At 41.9% G+C, this 19,734-nt stretch overlaps 2 protein-coding genes across 2 annotated transcripts in view; both read right to left on the reverse strand.

Annotated features, from left to right (window-relative positions):
• usp34 (ubiquitin specific peptidase 34) overlaps nucleotides 1-9,977 on the reverse strand; it is a 32,391-nt gene extending 22,414 nt beyond the window's left edge. Inside the window, exons 1-12 of the mRNA XM_087801932.1 lie at nucleotides 9,476-9,977; nucleotides 4,712-4,802; nucleotides 3,496-4,006; nucleotides 3,056-3,106; nucleotides 2,827-2,976; nucleotides 2,695-2,762; nucleotides 2,067-2,259; nucleotides 1,939-2,000; nucleotides 1,750-1,831; nucleotides 1,599-1,691; nucleotides 1,405-1,530; nucleotides 906-1,035 (exon numbers count right to left, since the gene is read on the reverse strand). Of these exons, the coding sequence (XP_087658058.1) occupies nucleotides 906-1,035; nucleotides 1,405-1,530; nucleotides 1,599-1,691; nucleotides 1,750-1,831; nucleotides 1,939-2,000; nucleotides 2,067-2,259; nucleotides 2,695-2,762; nucleotides 2,827-2,976; nucleotides 3,056-3,106; nucleotides 3,496-4,006; nucleotides 4,712-4,802; nucleotides 9,476-9,518 (1,600 nt within the window). The 5' untranslated portion in view covers nucleotides 9,519-9,977. The remainder of the gene's footprint in view (nucleotides 1-905; nucleotides 1,036-1,404; nucleotides 1,531-1,598; nucleotides 1,692-1,749; nucleotides 1,832-1,938; nucleotides 2,001-2,066; nucleotides 2,260-2,694; nucleotides 2,763-2,826; nucleotides 2,977-3,055; nucleotides 3,107-3,495; nucleotides 4,007-4,711; nucleotides 4,803-9,475) is intronic.
• A 452-nt stretch (nucleotides 9,978-10,429) lies between these two features.
• Nucleotides 10,430-19,361, reverse strand: xpo1a (exportin 1 (CRM1 homolog, yeast) a). The gene is made up of 26 exons (XM_087801933.1): nucleotides 19,071-19,361; nucleotides 18,850-18,891; nucleotides 17,895-18,025; nucleotides 16,787-16,888; nucleotides 16,633-16,705; nucleotides 16,511-16,572; nucleotides 16,389-16,433; nucleotides 16,107-16,288; nucleotides 15,909-15,957; nucleotides 15,728-15,847; nucleotides 15,510-15,638; nucleotides 15,285-15,443; nucleotides 14,802-14,984; nucleotides 14,592-14,730; nucleotides 14,211-14,392; nucleotides 13,980-14,136; nucleotides 13,465-13,628; nucleotides 13,269-13,403; nucleotides 13,017-13,200; nucleotides 12,850-12,956; nucleotides 12,469-12,663; nucleotides 12,202-12,370; nucleotides 12,002-12,136; nucleotides 11,770-11,929; nucleotides 11,612-11,708; nucleotides 10,430-10,947 (listed from the first exon to the last, which is right to left on the reverse strand). The coding sequence occupies exons 3-26, from the start codon at nucleotides 18,018-18,020 to the stop codon at nucleotides 10,801-10,803; spliced, it is 3,201 nt and encodes a 1,066-aa protein (XP_087658059.1). The 5' UTR covers nucleotides 18,021-18,025; nucleotides 18,850-18,891; nucleotides 19,071-19,361; the 3' UTR covers nucleotides 10,430-10,800.
• Nucleotides 19,362-19,734: the final 373 nt, after the last annotated feature.

The following is a 19,734-nucleotide window of genomic DNA, read 5'->3' on the forward strand; positions in this document are numbered from 1 at the left end:
CATATAATAAAAAAATATTTTATGTTTTGGGGTTAATGGTCTACAATCAGGGGTGTCAAACTGGTCCAGAAAAGGGCCAGGGTGGTGCAGGTTTTTGTTCCAACCAGTCAAGCACACGAGTTAACCAATCAGGTGTCGGCTTAAACAAGCAACACCTGACTGACAATTAATTGATTACTGTCTTCAGACGCCTGATTGGTTCAACTATATGTGCTTGACTGGTTGGATCCAAAACCTGGATCTCGGCCCTTTTCTGGACCCGTTAGACAACTGTGGTCTACATCTTTTAGAAGATATAGACTATTATTGATCGTAACTTTGGATGATTATTGATTTGTAGCATCATAAACCTCAAAGCTGAAATATTATGTTTTAATTATCTATTTGTCCAAAATTCTACATTCAAATTTTCACAATTTATTATTTCAAATCTTAAACCCGCCCTTTTTTTTTTGGGTGACAATATAAATGTAAATTTGTCCTAAACAATCAATGGCACGATGTAACGTTGCGCAGACTCTCTAAATTTGAAAGCTTGAAAGTTAATTGTGTGAGAATCGCTTTCAAATGAAATGTTTAAGCTGTTTTATACGGAAATTGGAATAAAAGTTTTGAAAACAAATGTAGCTTGAAAAACAGATATCTGGGATCTCTGAAGTAAGCAACTGTGTCAACTTGATAAGACATTAAGATCAAGTGCAAAAATGCAGACAGACATGTCATAATACAAAATCAAGAATAATAAACTCAGACTTCTTGTGGACAAAAACTAAACTCCAATGAGTAGAGATGTGACCAAAACCAGAAAATAACTGACTAGAATGAAAAAGGCTTTCGAATATACAACACAACAGCATGCAGAATGCTACCAGGGGCCCTTTCTACTCAAGTCAAGTGACACACACCTTTTTTGGCTCCCATGGGAAGGTTAGTGTTGAGCAGCGAGGCGAAGGAGCTCTGCTTGGAGAGTTGAGCTTTGGCAGCGAGCGCGTTGTTCCACAGAGCCTTGATCAACATGGAGGCCAGGTACAGCGTCTGCAGGGAATTTACATATTATTACACTGTAAGAACTAAAATGAAAATGACACGAATGATCCAGCCTAACTGATGAAATTGCACTCTTTATTATTCATTCTTAGATTCTATTAATTTTATTGGACAACAAACGTTCACTCCTGGACCTTTAATTGTTCTGTGAGATGCCAAGTCAATGTCTTCCAACTCGGGTAAAGAAATTTAAATCAAATCAGTTACTTTAAAATAATAACTTGGTTACAGTTAAAGGTTGTTTTCAAAGTAACAAGTTACTATGGAAGTTAACTTGTAAGAGGGAACTTTGCCATATGACCACACATAACTGGAAAATTAGACATTTGAATATATTCTGTTATAAGGGGTGGTCACCTGCTCGGTGTGGGCGCTCGGGTGCAGGCCCGACACCAGGTCGAGAACATGTCTCAGAGGCACTGGGTCCAGGTTTTTGATGAGGCTTGGAAAAAGGTCGTGGATGTAGCGGCTGCAGTGTTTAAGCTGCAGGAAAGAAGAAAACCATGACCGTGAGTCTTTAAAAGCTGGACTTGTCTTGAGTCGCAACTCACCTGAGCTGCAGCCCAGATGCAGTCCACGTGCTGCGTGCTGAGTCGACCCTCTGCAGCCAGGAAGTTGAGGATGACTTGGCACTGTTTGATGATCTGCAGACACAGAGTGAGTCAAAGAGGTGGATCTCCTTATTCGCGACTCCCGACTCACCTCAATGTGCAAATTAGGTCCAAAAATGTGTTCCACCACGTTGTTGTGGATCAGCCAGTCCGCCAGCTCCTTCGCGATCGACCTGTAGATGAAGGACACAGAGTTACTCCTGTTTTTTGTTTTGCATCAGAACTAAGACCAATGAATCATACAAAATGAAAAAGGGAACATCATCGTCTGCAAACCTACGTTTCAGTATCCGACACCAGAGACTCGTTGTTGCAGACATCGTTGAAAGTGTGAAGCTGGTTCTGGAACAAAACATTCATGCATTAATTCAGAACGACACACTTGCAGTAGGAGGTCAGATGACTCACGGTGATTTGGCTGAGTCCAGCCAGCCTCATGGTGAGTGTCGGCGACATGAAGTACTTGAAGGCAAGGTCCAGACTCTCCTTGTCGAAGCACAGCGTGCTGTCCAGCGGCTCCTTCACCGTGCTCCACATCAGGTCGGCCATGTTCCTCGCCGCGCTCTGCCGCAGCTCCTGGTCCGACAGTTTACAAAGGTACCTGACAGAGGCGAACACGCACAAACAAACACACACACACACAAAATCTTAGTTGATTCATGAAACGATTGAGTCAGACAATTAATATCACGAGAATTATGGCTGTTCAGCAAATCACATGGAGACAATTCGCTCTTTCAGGGTCATGTTTGGACACCAGACAGCAGTTGCCATGGAGACAGATGTTCTACCTAGCAACAAAACTGAGACGCTCGTGTGGAAATAGACTGATGCATTTTAAGATGGTGAGGCTGCGACGACCCTGGCAAACACAAGTTAAGACATGAAAAATGTCAAATTGAGATAAAACTACAAGATCTTTCAAGATGTTTGAGAGCAGAAGAGGAGAAACAGAAGATAAAATAAGAGAGGAGGATGGTGAGATAAAGAAAATGAATCAGAGGGTGATGAGAGAGAAGAAGCTGACACGACTTACCTTATCACAAAGGTGCGGAACGGGATGATATGCTGCATGACGGCAGGGATGTGTAACCAGATCCGGATCTGTGGGTAAACACGTGACAGTTGACCTCAACAAAGTTTTACTTGGACGCACACAAACACTCACGTTGGACACTATGTTGATGAAGGCGTGGGCGAGGGCGAACGGCAGTGTCTCCGGCGTGCCCGACTCGAAGCAGTCCTTCATCAGAGAGAGGCCGTGCTTCCCGCAGAACAGACACACGTAACGCAGCAGGTGCAGAGGCACTTCCACATCCTGGCCAGCAGTTGGGGTAAAACTGAGTCGTGCTGCTTGTGCAAATTAAACATCAGCGTTTCAAAAGAGTTAGACTTACGTTCATGTCACAGAAGGAGCCCAGAATGTTGCTCTCGTGCGCCGAAATGTCCTGAAGACATAAAAGGGACAGAAGTGAGTCTGGGGGCGATCACATCAACAGGATGTGCTGTTGCCATGGGAACAACTGGCTACTTATTGTTGTGTTAAGGTGTCGACGAGTTCATCAGGTAGAGGGAGGTAGAGAGCGAGGAGAGATACAAAGAGTGAAAAAGGGTGTGAGACAGAAAAAGAGTCAGATCAACAGAGAGAGAAACAGACGTAGAAAGATGAAGCGAGAGAGACTGGAAGTAAAAGAGAGAAGGATAAAAAAAATGAATGAAGAAACAGAGAGCGAGCGAGAGAGACATTAAGAGAGAGGTAAGAGGTCGTTGTGTACGTCATGTGTCAGCCGTTAGATGTTGCGGTGAGTTGTGTGTCAATGGTTTCAGGGGTCCTGACCTCAATAGTGGGGTGTGTGTTGTGTTTGTAGGCAGTGTAGAGGGGGAACTGGATCTGGAAGATCTTGGCAGCACACAGCAGCAGTTTCTCTCGTTCTTCAGTATTCCAGGACATGAAGGGATCCAGAGCCTCGCTGCTTCCGGCGCCGGCCGCCGCATCTCCATCCACGTCTACAGAAGCTCCAACAGTCTCCGCGTGAGCCCGACCCGCCGGGGCTTTGATACCGTCACAAGCCGTCTGGACTTTATTCGGATTGGGGTCTGGTGTGTCTGCGTCCTCTTCCGCAGAGTCCCGTTCTACATTCACCGGTTCATCCTCCCCGGGCGAGGCTGGCTGGTCACCGGGTATTCCACCATCCCACTCTGCCCCGGTTTTCTGTGGGTGGTCCGGTGAGCCGCACAGGCGGTTTCTAAGGCTGCTTATCTGGGCCACAACCAGGTTGATGAGCGCATAGACCAGCTGGTTGAAGACCTCCAGGTGCTTGTACTCCTTGAAGCAGCAGAGACATTGTCTGGAGAGGAAGCAGAGGTCATATGTCAAGTAGTCTCAAACTAGAACACTTGTTGCCCTTGTATCGTTATATGTAACACAATACATTTGTAGTATTGTCGAGTACTTGACTCTGGTGTTGCAGAATTTATAGACCACATGACTCTTGAAAAAGTCGTAACTGCTTTCATTAGTTTTGAAAAATATGCCCAAACATCAGCTTTAGAAGCTGCTGGAGTCGATTGTATTCTCTTGTCCTCAGTCATCTCTAGGCAATTGCACAAGTTCATTGTTCCTTTAGCTGCGGAGGCAAAATGACTTTTTCCACCAACCGGATTTCATTGCAAAATTAAAATGTTAATTGTATATTGGAAAAGAAATGTACACACAATTTATTGAAATATAATCAATACATTAAAAGGGAAAGAATGGCTAAATAAAAAAATTGAATTAAATTTTGCTGTCGAATATCAATAGAATATTCTATTTTAAGACAGATAACTGATAACTTTTAACTCTACTGTAGCACTTGAGGACATGTATGACGAAAATTGCAATCTAAATAAAATGTATTATTATTATTATTATTATCATGAAAAAATATGTTGCGGTGTTTAGGCGTGTCAATTTCTTATTACACTATACTGAACCATGGTCAGGGGGACAAAGGTGAGGTCACAGCAGGTCGCGGGTGCATGACCCGTGAGGCAGGAGCAAAGAGACTGACCTCTGTGTCCAGGAGCTGATGTATCCCAGAACTCGCAGAGCATGGTCCTTCTTCAGCTGGAAGCCTCCGTCACTGCCGTCTGCATCTGATACTGAAGACAAAACACACTCCGTTATACCTTCTTATTTTCTTTTTAAATTTGCAAACATTAAAAAAGAAGAAAAAAACAGCAGACTTCAAATAATGTGACATGAAAGTGATGCTGGTTAAAAAGACATAAGGGCTGCAGCGATAAGTTAACTAAGAGGGAGTGAGACAAGGTCAACTGTTTAGAAAGGGATTTAATGAGAGTGAGAAGACTAGTTGAACAGTGTTGTAGCAGCAGGAATGCACTGATCTAGTGATAAGATGATCGTGAAAATGAACAGAAGGTGTCATGGCTCAGTCACACATTGATCGAACTTGTACTAATCCTTCAATCTCAACCTCAATCTCTGGATTAATAGATTCAAGACCACTTTGGGTGGACCCCCCGCCTCCCTGATTGCAGAAGAGGATTTCATGTTTAGTCTCCATGCAGCAAATCCAGAGAGGTCAGAGGTCACAGGAGGTGGCTGCACATGGAGCTGCCAGTCTGTTGCAGCTGACGCACCCCCACACACGCCACCCCACAGGTTAGAGGCTGTAAACACTCAGCTGTGCGAGTTCTGATCGACCAAGATAGACTTTACGATCTTTGTGAAAAGTCGGTATCGGAGTTGGATCCCCGATTCTTGTGACTTTTAGCTCATGAATGTTCCAAAAGTTTAGCAGTTCAACTACAGGATCCAGCAAGGGTGGATAGAGGAATTACAAAGGGAAAGCTGGTTTAAATTAAACTTAATCCAAGATCATGGATCTCAAACATAGATGAGAACAATCGCCAATAATGAAGGGCAGGATGGAGATGGATCCAACTAGCAAGAAAAACCAAACCCATGGGTGATGCATTAATCTGACCAGACTAAAAGGGTTATACCAGAGTTTTGATACAGTTAAACATATCTGAGCAGTCTTTTTAAAGTTTAAACTGGAAGAAGTAAACGTGATGACGCCATTATGACCCAGTACAACGCAGGAAAAATGTTTTTATTCTTTATTCTCACCTTATTCTAAAAACCAAGAAAAAATAGTTTTATTACGGGTTTTTTTTTTGTTCAGGCAATGCCAGAGGTGTGTCTCAAATCGCACATTTCTCTTAGTGCACTGGTGGTTAGTATGCATCAGGATAGTGTACGTACTAACTAGTAACAAATTCTCCACAGATAGTACGTCTCAAATCAAACACTGACGCTACGCACTAACAGGAAATGACGCGACAGCTTCTTCTTCTACTACTATTTAACGATGATTTAAACCAGCTGTAGGAACACTATCGACACCTGCTGGCAGCACGTTTTGTTTGGATCAAGAAATATGAGAAACGAAATATTCGCAAGATATTTACGCCGGTATCAGCACCGAAGATGTGTCATCCTCCTACTTCTGGGTGAAAATGCACCCGTCAGTATATGCATATATATATATATATATATATATATATATATATATACACACACACACACACATGTATATATACACATATATATATTTATATATAAATGACGTAACTTCCGTTTACAACGTCACTAAGATGGCGGCGTTTAGGGAAGAAAGTGTCCATCGATCCATACTTAGTTTTGTGGGCGTTAAAGTACGCCAATTTAGTGTGCATGGAGCACAACATTTCACATACTAAGAATTGAGACGCACTTGTGCACTAGAAATACTAAGTTTTAGTACACAAGAATGCGATTTGAGACAAAAAAAAAGGTTATAGTAGAAGGACCTAGAAACTTAAAGTGAAAACCATAAACGTCCTACATTATCAACGTAATCGTGTTACCTAAACAAGCAACACTAAAACTATGATGCATCAAATACACCAGAAGGAGTAAATTGTTAACAGAGACATGTTGTTACTGATGATAAAATGACACTTTGCCTTAAATCCTAGCCTCAGCTCCGCCTGAGGTTTTGGAGTAACAAAAGGTTTAGAGAAATCTGAGACAGAAATCATGCAGGCTGTCCTGAACAACGCTATAGAATTCATAGAAGAAGATGGAGAGAAAAATGAAACACCTTTCTGCAGCTAGCTTATTGCTACCATGACTTAGTCTCCCAACATCCAAGACTCTCATTTAACAGGGAGATTTTCCTTGATGAGGAATGGTTCAAATTTAAACTTAACAGATTTTATTTAACAAAAAATACAGAAACCTCTGATAACTATTGGAACAGTTGTAGATGAACTGCAGAAAAACAATGAGAAAAAAGATGAAATGGTTGATAAATGTTGTACGCCAAGTTTAAGTTGAAAGCTACACTAAACAATGCCGTGTACAAAATATGTGTACCTCCTCCCGCTTTAGGAAATCACATTTTGTAACAAAGTCAATGTCTTAAATACTGCATTATCTTGAAATAACATTAAAAAGTTATAGGCCTTTTATAGTTCGCTTGGCAGCCTCACTTAATACACGCATAAATGCAACCAAGATGTCATTTTACAGACGTTCTGAATATTTTTAATAAAACATATTGAGAAAAAGGACAAATAACGAAATAAATGAAATTTAAAAAGTGCGTCTTAAGCAGCAACATATAAAATAAGAGGAAAACGTCATTTTCTCTTTGAAAAAACTTGCTAAAAACCTGCTCTCAAGTCCTGTTTATCTTGTTGTTGTCGTTATTGTTAATTAAAGACCTTCAGATGAAAGAATCGACTTACATGAACATATTCCCATATTACATATAAAGACATAAAACCTGTGGGTTTTGTATTAAACACATCCACTGTGGACCAGGTTTCAGGAAGATGTGGACTTAAAACTATGGCAAAAATAGGTGTACAAAGAAAATATTGATTATACTAAACTATTGATTTATTTTGTAACGATCAATATTAAACACCATATTCATTTCTTATTAACAGTTAACATGCAAAAATATTCCCACATTTTCTTGCATTTCCTTTCTTATTAAATACAAATTGGTTGGGTTTACTATACTATGACAATTTTTCTGCAATTAAATTATTTTAAAAAAGCCAAGATGTAATTTTCTCTACAGTATCACAATATATTGTATCATTGCCAATTTATTGTGATTAGGGATAGTGTATATACACACAATGAAATATAGCCATATGGATGTTTTCTATGCAAGTTTCTATTGTTTATTACACAATACTGTTTCAATATTTGACATATTTATGCGTTACCATATGGTTTATAGTTAAATAGTGGTTTTTTTTTTTTTTACAATTCACGATTACCACTCAAATATTCGTACCATTCTGTTGCAATTAAACTTCCAGAAACTAGATGGTCATCCTGTCCTCAGCAGCTAAATTAAAATCTTATGAGATCCTGGCGATGACTGAGGACGAGAGGATACAGTCGACTCCAGCAGCTTTTAAAGCTGATGTTTGGACAGATTTTGGTTTCAAAACAAATGAAAGCAGTTACGACTTTTGTCAAGAGTTATGAAAAATTCTGCAACACCAGAGGAAAGTACTACAGCAATACTAAAAATATATGCCGCCGGTCCAACAGGGTCGCAATATAATCCCAAAATTTAAAGTATTGTTGCATTGTATTGGCAAAAAACACATCACCAACAAGTGCAGATACTTTATGTGGAGTCTACTGCGTAGAATGAACAGTGTCTCAATGTTTTAACCAGACTTAGCTTGGGCCGACAGCTGTACTTTGTTCTATCTATCAACTGCATTTGCAAGTTTTTAAAGACCAGAATGACTCCATTATTTGCCAAGACAATAAACTTGTGGTCACCAGCCACTAATTCAACATTAAATCGAAGTAGTTCCATCCGAGTGTTCATGAATTAAAAATAAAAAGAGACTGTTTTATTACTGTTAAAACACCTGCACTCGAGAAACGAACACTCGATAGTTTTTTAATTAAGAATTTCGAGACCAGGCCTGTTAGCATTTCTGCTCAACTGCTAGCTCTGGGGTTCAGATGTACTTTCGCACTGGAGGATGGAATCAGAAGATCGAACCCCGGATTCTCACATCTGGTTCAGATCCTGTCGATACAAGATCGGCTATGAAACGAGAACTAAGTGTTGCTGTGATGCATGTTCGCCTAAATCGACTTTGTTGGCGAACTGAGCGTCGAGCTGTGAACCAAAACATTCACGATTACTCAGCAGCTTCGGGTCTGGATGACAACTAAACCGCTGGTGGAACACCTTTAAGAGTCTATAGTGGACGCACACCTTGGATTTCACGACACAAACGGACACACACACCGACCTGACAAACACGTCAAACAAAGTCAGGCGGCGAGCTAACTAGCATAAACTAGCACAACTAGCACCAGGAGCTAACTTCCAAAACAGAGCCGATGTGCAACGATAATTAAAATTTTAAAATATTTAAAAACGGGGTTTGTTTCAAGAGGACAGTTTTATCTTCATGCATGCGTTGATATTGTAACTTGTTGTTGCGATGACAACAAAACAATATTCCGGAGCTAGCTTTTGTGGAGGTTTTTTTTTTGACACACAGGCCTTATTATTTACAAGAACAGAAAACAGAAATAATGGAAATAAACACGAAATAAGCATCGTATTGTTTGCCGAATAATAACCTAGCAATAGAGCTTGTGGTCGTCATTGTCAGTGTTGGAAACCAGAGAATGAAGTTAGATTGTTGGAAATCACAGGTTAACTCATGATTTTCAATTAAATTATATTTATATATGTATATAAACTTACTCTCGTTCAAAACGTCCACCAGCTCAGAGCAGTTCTCACACATTGTTCACGAAAGGGCAGATCCTCAGACCATGGCCCTGGGGCTGATGGAGGCGGCTGCAGGCTGCTGACTGGACCCTCCTGGACCCTGACCGCTCCGTGTTCAGCCTCCCCGCAGCTCCCTCAGACGGCCACAGGTCCTGGCAGATGACCGGAGTCTGATGGAGACCAGGGCGAGCTTCCCGGGGCTGCTGTGTGTTTGGAAGCTGGCAGTTAAAAAACACGGGCCCGTCTGAGAGGTGATCGATGAAGGTTAGTCGGCGTGACAAAAGCGACGGGTCCTGGAAAGTACCGCTAGCGATGACCATTTGGACGAAGCGAGAAAAGTCTGGGATGAAACACGGATCCAGAAGTCGAGTCACTCTCCGAGACAAGCAAGACTTGAGAGAGTAGACACAGCAGCCATGATGAAGGAGGGAGGGGGCGACGCAGCGTGGAGGCCACTCGGCTCTTTCCGCCGTCCTCTTTTCGTGGTTCGGGTGCATTCGGAGCTATCGCGACATCTACGGATCAAGTCTCGTAGACAACCTCAAAACACGAGGTCAAGAAATATTTTCAATAAAATCAATGAATGTTGTAAACAAAAAAACAACTTTGTCATCTTTAACATTCCTAAATTAACATAAAAGATACTATGTGTAGCCAATAATTCGAGCCTTTTGTTTAAATGTCCAGTCTAGGTAGACAAAATCATTCCCCGGGAGGAAAGTCTGAACGTTTGGATCTAATTCAGGAGTGAAGGAATGAGTGTAAGGTCATTGAGCTCCATGGTCTTCTGACTGGACATTAAACTGCATCAAAATAACCATTTGTCATGAATACACTTCCGTTCTTAAGTGACTTGACATGTTAAAAAAAAAAAAAAAGTGTCATGAAGGACTGGAAGTTTCATAAAAAGACGTTTAAAGAGACAAGTTTTGTAAAAATATGCCACTTTTTATTCTCAGAGACATTTTACAAACCGTGATCTTCACACAACAGTCCTTCATTTAGAGGAGCAGAACCCTTGGGTCCACTTTTGAAAGCCGAGAAAGACCATCCGACACAAACCCAAAACAAAAGAAGCAAGGAAGCTTTGAGACTACCTCGACATTACATTCGGCAGAACCTTCTATGTTACATATTCACAAGCGCGGAACTCAAAAAAGAACCTTAATTCTGGTGTAAAAGATCAAATATAAAGCTTTAATCAACAGAAACGGCGCTCACACTCTTCATATAAAATAATTGCGGGGGGAAACTTTTCCTTGTTGATGCTCCTGGTCTCAACGCACAGTCCAACCGCCTCAGTCGCACATCTCCTCAGCACGCTCGTGAGGGTTCAGGATTCCAGGCACCAACATCTGCTGCTTGTGTTTCTCCTCCTGAGCCTGACGTAGTGCTGCTTCCCGCTCTTCCAGGAACAAGTCTGATGTTTCCTCACCGGCGAACTCCTGCAGGTGAATAAGAGTCACAACATAATTATTTAAACACTTCTTTAAACCAAAGTCACAGGGCCATGTTAGGGTTGTTATATAGATATAATTTTATCGATCCCTCAGAAGGTTTCCTTTGGGAAATTGTTTTTCCAAATAGCAATACAGACAATAATTCATAACAATAAAAATAAGAACAAAGTTGCTACAAAAAGAAAGTACAAGATGTCACAATCTGAGTCAAACATAAAGAACATAGACCAAAGACAAATAAAGACAAAGGATACAAAGATTAACAGGGAATAGAATGTTACGATACTTTATACTTTCGCTCCAGTCCTGCCCCCAAACTCAGAATTGTACAATCTAATACCCCGATGAATGAATGAGTCCCTGAGTCTATTAGTTTTGCATCATGGGAGGAGCATTCGTGCACTCCATCTGCTTCTCTGCCCACTGATGACAGTGTTCAGAGGATGACTGTCATCCTCAATGATGGACAGTAGTTTGTCTCATTAGATCTAGGTTGTATTCTGCTGGAGGACATGTGTTCTGGACTTTGTTTAATGAGCCATCATCATCCAGCACCAGTCTGGACATGTGCCAACTCCTAGTCTTAGGGCTTGATAAAGGGCACTTGTAAATTTGGTCGACAGGGGACCACCCTAAGCTTCTAACTTACCTTGATCTGCACGAGGAAGTCCCGCAGGTGCTCCTTGAAGGCCGGGATGTCCTGGTTCAAGCTGAACATGCCAGTCACAAACACCTTCACTTGGGCGCTGAACAAACATCACACGGTTTAGAACACAAGAGATAAAAGATACTAAGCACTGGACTTACTCCTGCAGGTGAGGGAAAGCGGTCTTCAGTAAGCTGGCGATGTACTCCTGGACGTGAGTCTGGTTGTTGACTGTGTTCCCAGAGCTAAGGGCCACGCTGACCTTCCCCTTCTCCACTAGGCTGAACATGTAGGCCAGGATGGTTGCATGCATCGTCAGACCTGCAGAAACAAATTACAGTAAACAAACACAAAAATAGACCTGATCCTCCTCATGAGTCATGAAGATGTTACCTGCAGTGTGTGAGGTATCAGTGACCACAGAGAAGATGTGCTGCAGGATGTCACAGAAGTATGTCTGGTAGAAACTTTGACATGCGGCTTCCTCTGCTGACACTTTCTGTAGCAACGTGTGGAGGATCTGGAGACCTAAGAAAACCACAAGATCTGGTCAGAAAATCCAAAAATCAACAGACCACCATTGTCCTGCAGACCTGTGTCAGCCACATTTCTCATGGTGTGTTTGAAGGCCCAGATGATGGAGTCCAGGATGAGCTTGAACTGAGCCGGAGCGATGGCTAGGAAAGCCGGAAAGCACTGAGATGTTGCAGCATGAAGGAGGTAGAAGAAGTCTGTCCTATGCTCTGGGAACTCCTCAAAGTCCTAAATTAAGACAAATTACTAGTTTCAAGCTAAGGAAAGGGAACAAGTAGTTGAAGGAGAAAACAAGAATAAAGTGCATCCCTCAACAAAGTACAAACCTTGTTGATCATGTTCAGGGTGCACTCAAAGACCGCGTTGAAGATCTTGGGTATCTCAGCAGTGATGTGGACCCCCAGCTTGTTTACAATGGCTGCCATGGTGCTCAGTACCTCAGGCTCCCTGGCAGCTGGGACGTTTCTCTGATAGTCAATAAGAACAGCCTCAAGCAATGGCGGCACAAAGTTCTCAGCCACCTAGAAACAGAAAAAGGGCACATTGAGAAATAGAGATTCTAAAGATTTGGAACTGAATAAGTCTCTAGGATTTGAAGTAAAAAAAAAAAAAAAAACGTCCTATATTTACACAGTGTAGTTGCCTGACTTTGGAACTCATTGTAACTAATCTACATGGAGACACTAAGAAGACGCTGCCACACTAACCATCTGAGGGTCGTTTGAACGACTGACCCAGCCGGAGATTAGCTTCAAAGTCTGCCTCTTCACCGTCCTCATACTTCTGATCAGCGGTTGCTTCGTCACCATCTCTCCTGTTCAGGACAAATGTGATTAAACATTCACCCGCCAGAGTCTCGGGTTTAGGGACTGACCGTTTGTCTGAACAGCAGATGAGATGTTTTCACTCAGACACTTGTAGACGTTGAGCATGTCTAGGTAGATTCGACCCAGCTGGACCACGAATGGATGTCCGACGGCCTTGCATGCTCGTACGTTGGTCTTCAGGATGCTCCCTAGCTGACGGACCGTCTCCGCGTCCTTGAGAATGTCTACGTTCTACAGCAGGACACAAGAGTCAGGGTGGGGTGATCACCAGAGAGTGTTGGCAGGAGATATTAAGTCACCTTGGTGGCCTGCTGGATGATGCTGTCCCACACTTGGTTAGGAAGGTTCATATACTTCTCTATAAGGAGCTCCTGAACTGCCTGGTCTGTCTGAGCTCCAATCATGTAACCGACCGCCTCATAGAAGGTGTGGACCTGCAGGCAGACAAGAGTGGATCAGCCCGAGAGGTGGTTGATGGAAGACCAGGAGACTCACCTGCTGAGGCTGTAGGTCACATATGATGGTGTTGATGTTGTTGAGGATCTCGTCGATGAAAGGCATCACCTCGCCAACCTGGACCTGGACAAAGTGCCGCCGACACTTTTGGGCGATTTTGAGAAACGTATCACACGCCATGTCCTGAACACCATCATGGGTCTCTGTGAAGAAAGCAGTCAAGCCAAGTCAAGTCAAGTCTTCCCTGAAATTTAACAGCAGTTTACAGTCCAAGTTTACACCAGTGTCTGTAAAATGTTATAGAACTCTTGTAATATAATCTATAATATTTAAGTATATATATATATATATATATATATATATATATATATACACACACACACACACATATACACTGTTTTAGTATATACTGTATATACAATAACAAAATATTAGGAAACTCAAATCTTTCTTGAATCAGTTTGTTGATGAAACAGATTAAAATGAATTAACTTGTGATTCATAAAAATCAATCCACAGTAACGGTAACTCACAATAAAAAGCTGAAAACGTACCGTGCATGAACTCGAAGAGTTTGTTGACGACGGTCTTGAGGAACTTCCAGTGGGCTCTTAGGAAGCGCGGATACTGACCCACCACGTACATGATGTTGGAAGCAATGATGGCCTTGTTGTCCTTTCCTCTCTTCTGCTCACACAAGCCAAGAAGGTCCTGCAAGAACACAACTCACAGGTTAGAAACAGCACACAATGAGGGCTTCAGAGGAAATAAAGAGAGGGACACACCTTGATGACAGTGACCAGAAACCTCTTCTCGTCCTCCTCATGCATGGCTCCACTGATGGAGCCGATAGCCCAGCAGAGTGTGTTCAGGTTCCTCCACGACCACTCTGTGCCATTCACCTGGCTGTGCAGCTTGTCCGTCATGATACGTTCAGTGTCTGAGTAGTCCAGGTGAGTCAGGTAGACTGTGGAGACCAGTAAAAAAAACAGACTACATTAAACTTTGATTATTTTGGTGAACCTTTAACTTGTACTTCACTACATAAGATGGTAATGATCTGGACTTTAATGCTGCTACATTCCTGATACAGCGCATATGGGCAGTGACAAGATCACTTTTTTGTTTCGAAAATGTACCGTTAATCCTTTTTTTTTTAAACTCACCCAGCGTCTCCCTCATGTTCTTGTACAAGTTGATAGCATCTGTGTCCTTCATGAACTCTCGCACCACCTCGCCCTGGTCATTCTCTACCACCAGGACTTCTTCTGGTTTGGCCATGCGACTAACCATCAGCAGCCGGACCTGCCATAAAAGGAGTAGGAAGTAGAAAAGCAGCTGCAGGACATGACTTACAAAGGAACAAGGCATCTCACCTGCGATAGAACAGGCAGGTAGAGGTGTCTGCGTGGGGGGACATCAGATAGCAGGGGGGTGCTGGAGGTGGAAAAGGGGCTTTCTTTGTAGAGCTCAGAAGACAGATGGTTCCAGTACTCCAGACAAATCTTGAAGATCTCCACATCCTCCACCTCAGACACCAGCAGCATGTAGTGGAGCGCCTGAAGAAACATGGTTATCAAACAACACAAGGTTAAACAAATGCAAAGTCCATGACAAGGGAGAAGAAGATTGGAAAAACTATAATCTCATGATAGTTTAATTGGTTGATATTCCTATAAAAAAAAAAAAAGATTTTTCCTTTAATAAATACTTAAGGATGGAATGATTTTTTCCCCACACAAGATAAAAAAAGAAAATTCCTTCAAATATAGTAAACAAGCAAATCACACAATAGGCATCACTACAACTTATGTCAAGTGTCGAAAAATATATATTTGTTAACAGCATTGAACCTTTACCTCCATGAGCGTCTCTCTGAGGTTGGGTCTTTTCTCCACCTGGTGGCCATGCTCCTTCAGAAAGGTGCAAAGGAATAAACTCAGGTTCTGGATGAAGTTCTGCTCGTCATCCTTGCCGTTGGCGTAGGCAATCCTGATGTTGGTGTTTAAGGGCACCATCTACAAACAAACACCAGACATTACTAAACAGTCTAGAAAGCCAGTTGCTGTCTTTCTCTAAATTACCATCTTGAGCTGAGTCATTGTGAGCGAGAAGAGGGTGGTGAACTGCTCCTCATACTGGTTGACGCTCACCCCAGAGATTTCCGTCAGACACTGGAGTGTCACGTTGCGAAACATTGGAACGTTCAAGAACTGTAAAGTGTGTTTAAATAGGCTGCAAGTGAGACATTGATTGGAAATAATAACATCAAAAATTAGTGAGGTACACAATAGTTGTTCACCTTCGACACCAGCGTTTGGATGAGTTTGGTCTCAAAGATGTAGCCCAGCGGGATCCAGTTGAGAAAACGCAGCAGTGTCTCTAGCATGGCGTGGACCAGCGGGGCATTCTGGGAGTTTTCCTGTACAGCAGCAGTGTCAAAATGAGGCACAAGAACATGGCTAGATGAAATATTTTCTCACCATCACAAACTGGCACAGCTGGAAGATTTGGGAGAACTCGTTGCACATGCTAAAAATAAAACAAGGACAATGAGAGCATGGGAGATACTGCAATGCATTTGGAACAAAAGCTTCAACTGTGTTTGACCCAGTCACTCACTGGTAGTCACCAACACACCGAAAGTCACAGAGATGCATCCCCACAGTCATCACACTCACCTGTCTTTCAGGTGCTTGGCTTTCACTTGGGTCATCTGACCACTAGAAAAGTCAAAGACTTCCTCACTGAGCAACTTCAGAATGATCATGTTGTTCTGACAGAGGCTCTCACTGGTCCGGCTGGCGCCCACAATGTCACTAATAAACGTGGGCCAGTGTTTGGGCCACTCCTGCTTCAGGATCTGAACAGAGAAGATTTGTTTACCCTCTATACCATTCATGTCCCTTTAAGGCAACTAAGGACAGTTGAGCTGAAGTCCATCAGTGTAAAAGATCATGTACCTGCACGAGGATCATGTTGAGCTTAGAAATGTAAACTCCCTCCTTCTGTGGAGAACAGAAGACAGTCAACAAACACAGTCAACAAACACAAATTCACAATAGACTCCTCCTCAGAGCCTCACCTCCATGTTCACTGGATCAGAGGATGTCTTGATGATAAGGCCAACAACATACTTTTTGATTCCTGCAGAAACATTGTGTTTACAAATGAAAAATCTTAATGCCGCACTATTGAAGAGTTTACCATCACACTGGTTTCGAGGAAGAATCTTCCAGCGAGTCTTGATGACAGTTTCCAAAATCTGTAAAGCGTAATACTGAGAAAGACACAATTGGAGGGTTAGTCACCAAACATACATCTTATAATGTGACATAGCAAGGGAGAAGAGGAGCCTCACCTTGGTTTTGATGTTCTGAGAGAACTCCAGAATGGTGTCAACTCTGGTCCAAGCGTCAGGATGGTTCTTCAGGTTGGTCAGTACCTCCTGGGCAACACGTTGCTGCGAGCGAGAAAACATTACTTGACCACACATTAATGCAGAACCTTAAGCTGTATAGTGTTACTCAAAAGTATAATTTGAGATTTTCAAATCAGAGTTACTACACTGTCAGAAACATAATATAAACATTAACAGTTAGAGTTTAATACAAAAAGGCTTTTTCTGTTGCATCAAACATCATGCCTATTAATGAAGAAAAAAGACAATAATAAATTATATAATCAATATAAATACATTGAAAACCAATTATGAGGTTCTGAAATGAAATACCATAGGCAGCATGCACTTAAAGCATTTGGAAATGTACAGTGATTACATCCGTTAGGGAGCTCATTTCACACGAGTGCAATATTTTAATGTGCAAAACTTCAAAATTCAAGTGTTAGACATAAAAACAAACTTTCAAACTAGAGTTAGAACAGGAAAAATGCATTTAGTCCTGAATCACAACCACATGGAGGTTTATACGTTTCACCAAATTAAACTCTAAGGGGTTTGTGTTTTATGCAGTTTGGCACAAGAGAGGTGAGAAGTGAATGATGAAAATGTTTCACTTCAATCGGTTCTGTCTGTTGGGGCTCTAATCTGTAAAGGAGGGTTAAGTAGGCGTAAGCAGCGGCCGGTGAATAAGACCATAGGAGGAAAAAGACCTTTAATACAGCCACGCTTTAACAAGCAGAGCTTTAAGGTCAGTGTCCAGGGGCGACAACAATGTTCCCAGAAGAAATTGTGCGTTCTCCTAATCAGCCTTTTGTTAAAAAGGCATCAAAGAATGGAACGGGCTCCCAGAAAATCTAAGGAACAAAGCAGATTTTCATCGCTTCTCACAGGCTGTCAACTGGCTTTTAGACCACCAGTCCTGCTCGAACTTACAGTATAACCTTACCGTTCTACCCTAGAGGTAATAAAAATAACATTTATGTCATTCTTACCCAATTTGCTGAAACATTGAAATGGTCACAACTACGCACATCAGCAACTGATACTTTAGTATAGCTATCCTCACCTGGGATCCAATGTCGTGGTACATCGAGTTGACAACATTGTCGAGCAGGTTAATGTCAAGTTTCTGGTTGAAGTCCAGCAGCTGTCCTGCTGGGTGGTCGGCCAACATGGTCATTTCTGCTGGCATAGAGACTAAGGACAGAAAACAGTAGAATTAGTGTCATTTAAATAACCAGGTACATTTTTCTCATCAAAACATTCCAGGGAAGTGTCCGGAAGGTAATTTGCCATTACACGTGAGCCAAAAGAGGCAAGAGTGTGGAAAACCAGGGGTGAAAGTTTGTATGTGCTTCAGTCGAGAAAAGTCATTGCAGACTTTTCTGCAGCTAATCTTTCTAAAATCAACTTCCTGAATTGTCTATTTTACTCTAGAAGTAAAAATTGATTGGGCAACGACGGTGGCCCCGTTCTCTGTTTATTTATCAGACTTAATAGTATTTCTACTATTTGGATCTATTATTATTTTGGCCTAATTCATGTTACACACCACCAATGCCAAGAAGAAACACAAACCACCTTCCACAGCTAACTACCCACTTTAAGAGAGTAGTTCACAGTCATCAGTGTTCATGCTTTATATTTGTCCTTATAAATTATTTTGAATAACTATCCCAAAAAATCCGTTTTACGTTCATATCAATGATTTGACGTACAAATAATTGTAAGTCGTCATTCAATGTATCCAGCGAACAACCGTGAATATCCAGGCCATTCATATTTCTACCTTTCCATCAATTCATTCAAGTAAACTCGACTAAACTGAATATTTCATTAAACGTAAAAAAAATGTAAGGGTTGTATTTCAACGTTTAACTCGGTCTACAATGCGGAAGAACATGTTTCTACCCAGCATGACGTTGTTTATATATTAGCTTAGCAACATTAGCTGCCGCTGAAGGGGCAGTAACTTTCCACTGCTCAGGGAGGGAGATGGTGTCGCTCGATCGGTTACTTACTGGGTTGGTTCTGTCGCTCCGTCCAAGACAAAAGTGAAGCTTCTGTAAATCAATGACGATAAGTGTAATATTAACAGAGTTGATTTATAAAAGTGGCTCAAATACATTTAATTTTTTTTTAAATATCGCATTAAAACACACCATTAAGCAGATATATATTGTTAAGATATTACTTTAAAATACAATTAATTAGAAACCAGATTAAAAAAAACAAAACCTACGTTTCTGTGGCTATTGTCGAGTACAGTCCAGCATGCTAACAGCACCACGGCGTGCTAACGCAGGAGGGCACGACTCTCCGGGCTGCTCAGCTAACAGAGGAGCTAACCAGGTTCACACACGCGGAGCTAAAATCCCTGGGCTGGAGAGTCTCAGGTTTTTATTTCTGGTTCTGTTCGGACATACAGTAGAAGAGCAGCGGGGCTTTGATGCGTGCCTGTGTGCTCTCTTACAGCCAAACGAGGACCGGCTGGAACCGGTTGTGACCGGGATGTTCATGCTCGGTGCCGCGGCCTGCAGCGCCGCGTAAAATTTGGACTTAAGCTCCGCCCATTCTGAACCTGATTGGCGCATATATTTATGACGCCAGTGTTTATCAATAAGTCTCTGACATTAAAGTACAACTAAAACGCTAGTCTGTCTTGTTATGCTTCCATTGAGTATCTAAAGACGTTTGATTTCCTCCCAAAACTAGAGAATTGACTGGCAGATTAAGTGTTGTAGTTCTGATCAAACTTAAGTTGTTGTCATAAACAAAGTGTAAGTAAGTAAAAGTGTAGTCCAGTTCTAGAAAATGTTGCTAAATATTAAGTGAGTCACAATCTTGTGACCACCGTGGCAATTTTGGTGTCGAGCTTTTGAACTCTAATCCAGAGGTCCTAAAAA

Source organism: Callionymus lyra, chromosome 1, assembly GCF_982586985.1.
Source record: "Callionymus lyra chromosome 1, fCalLyr1.hap1.1, whole genome shotgun sequence".
In the NCBI taxonomy this organism is placed as follows: domain Eukaryota; kingdom Metazoa; phylum Chordata; class Actinopteri; order Syngnathiformes; family Callionymidae; genus Callionymus; species Callionymus lyra.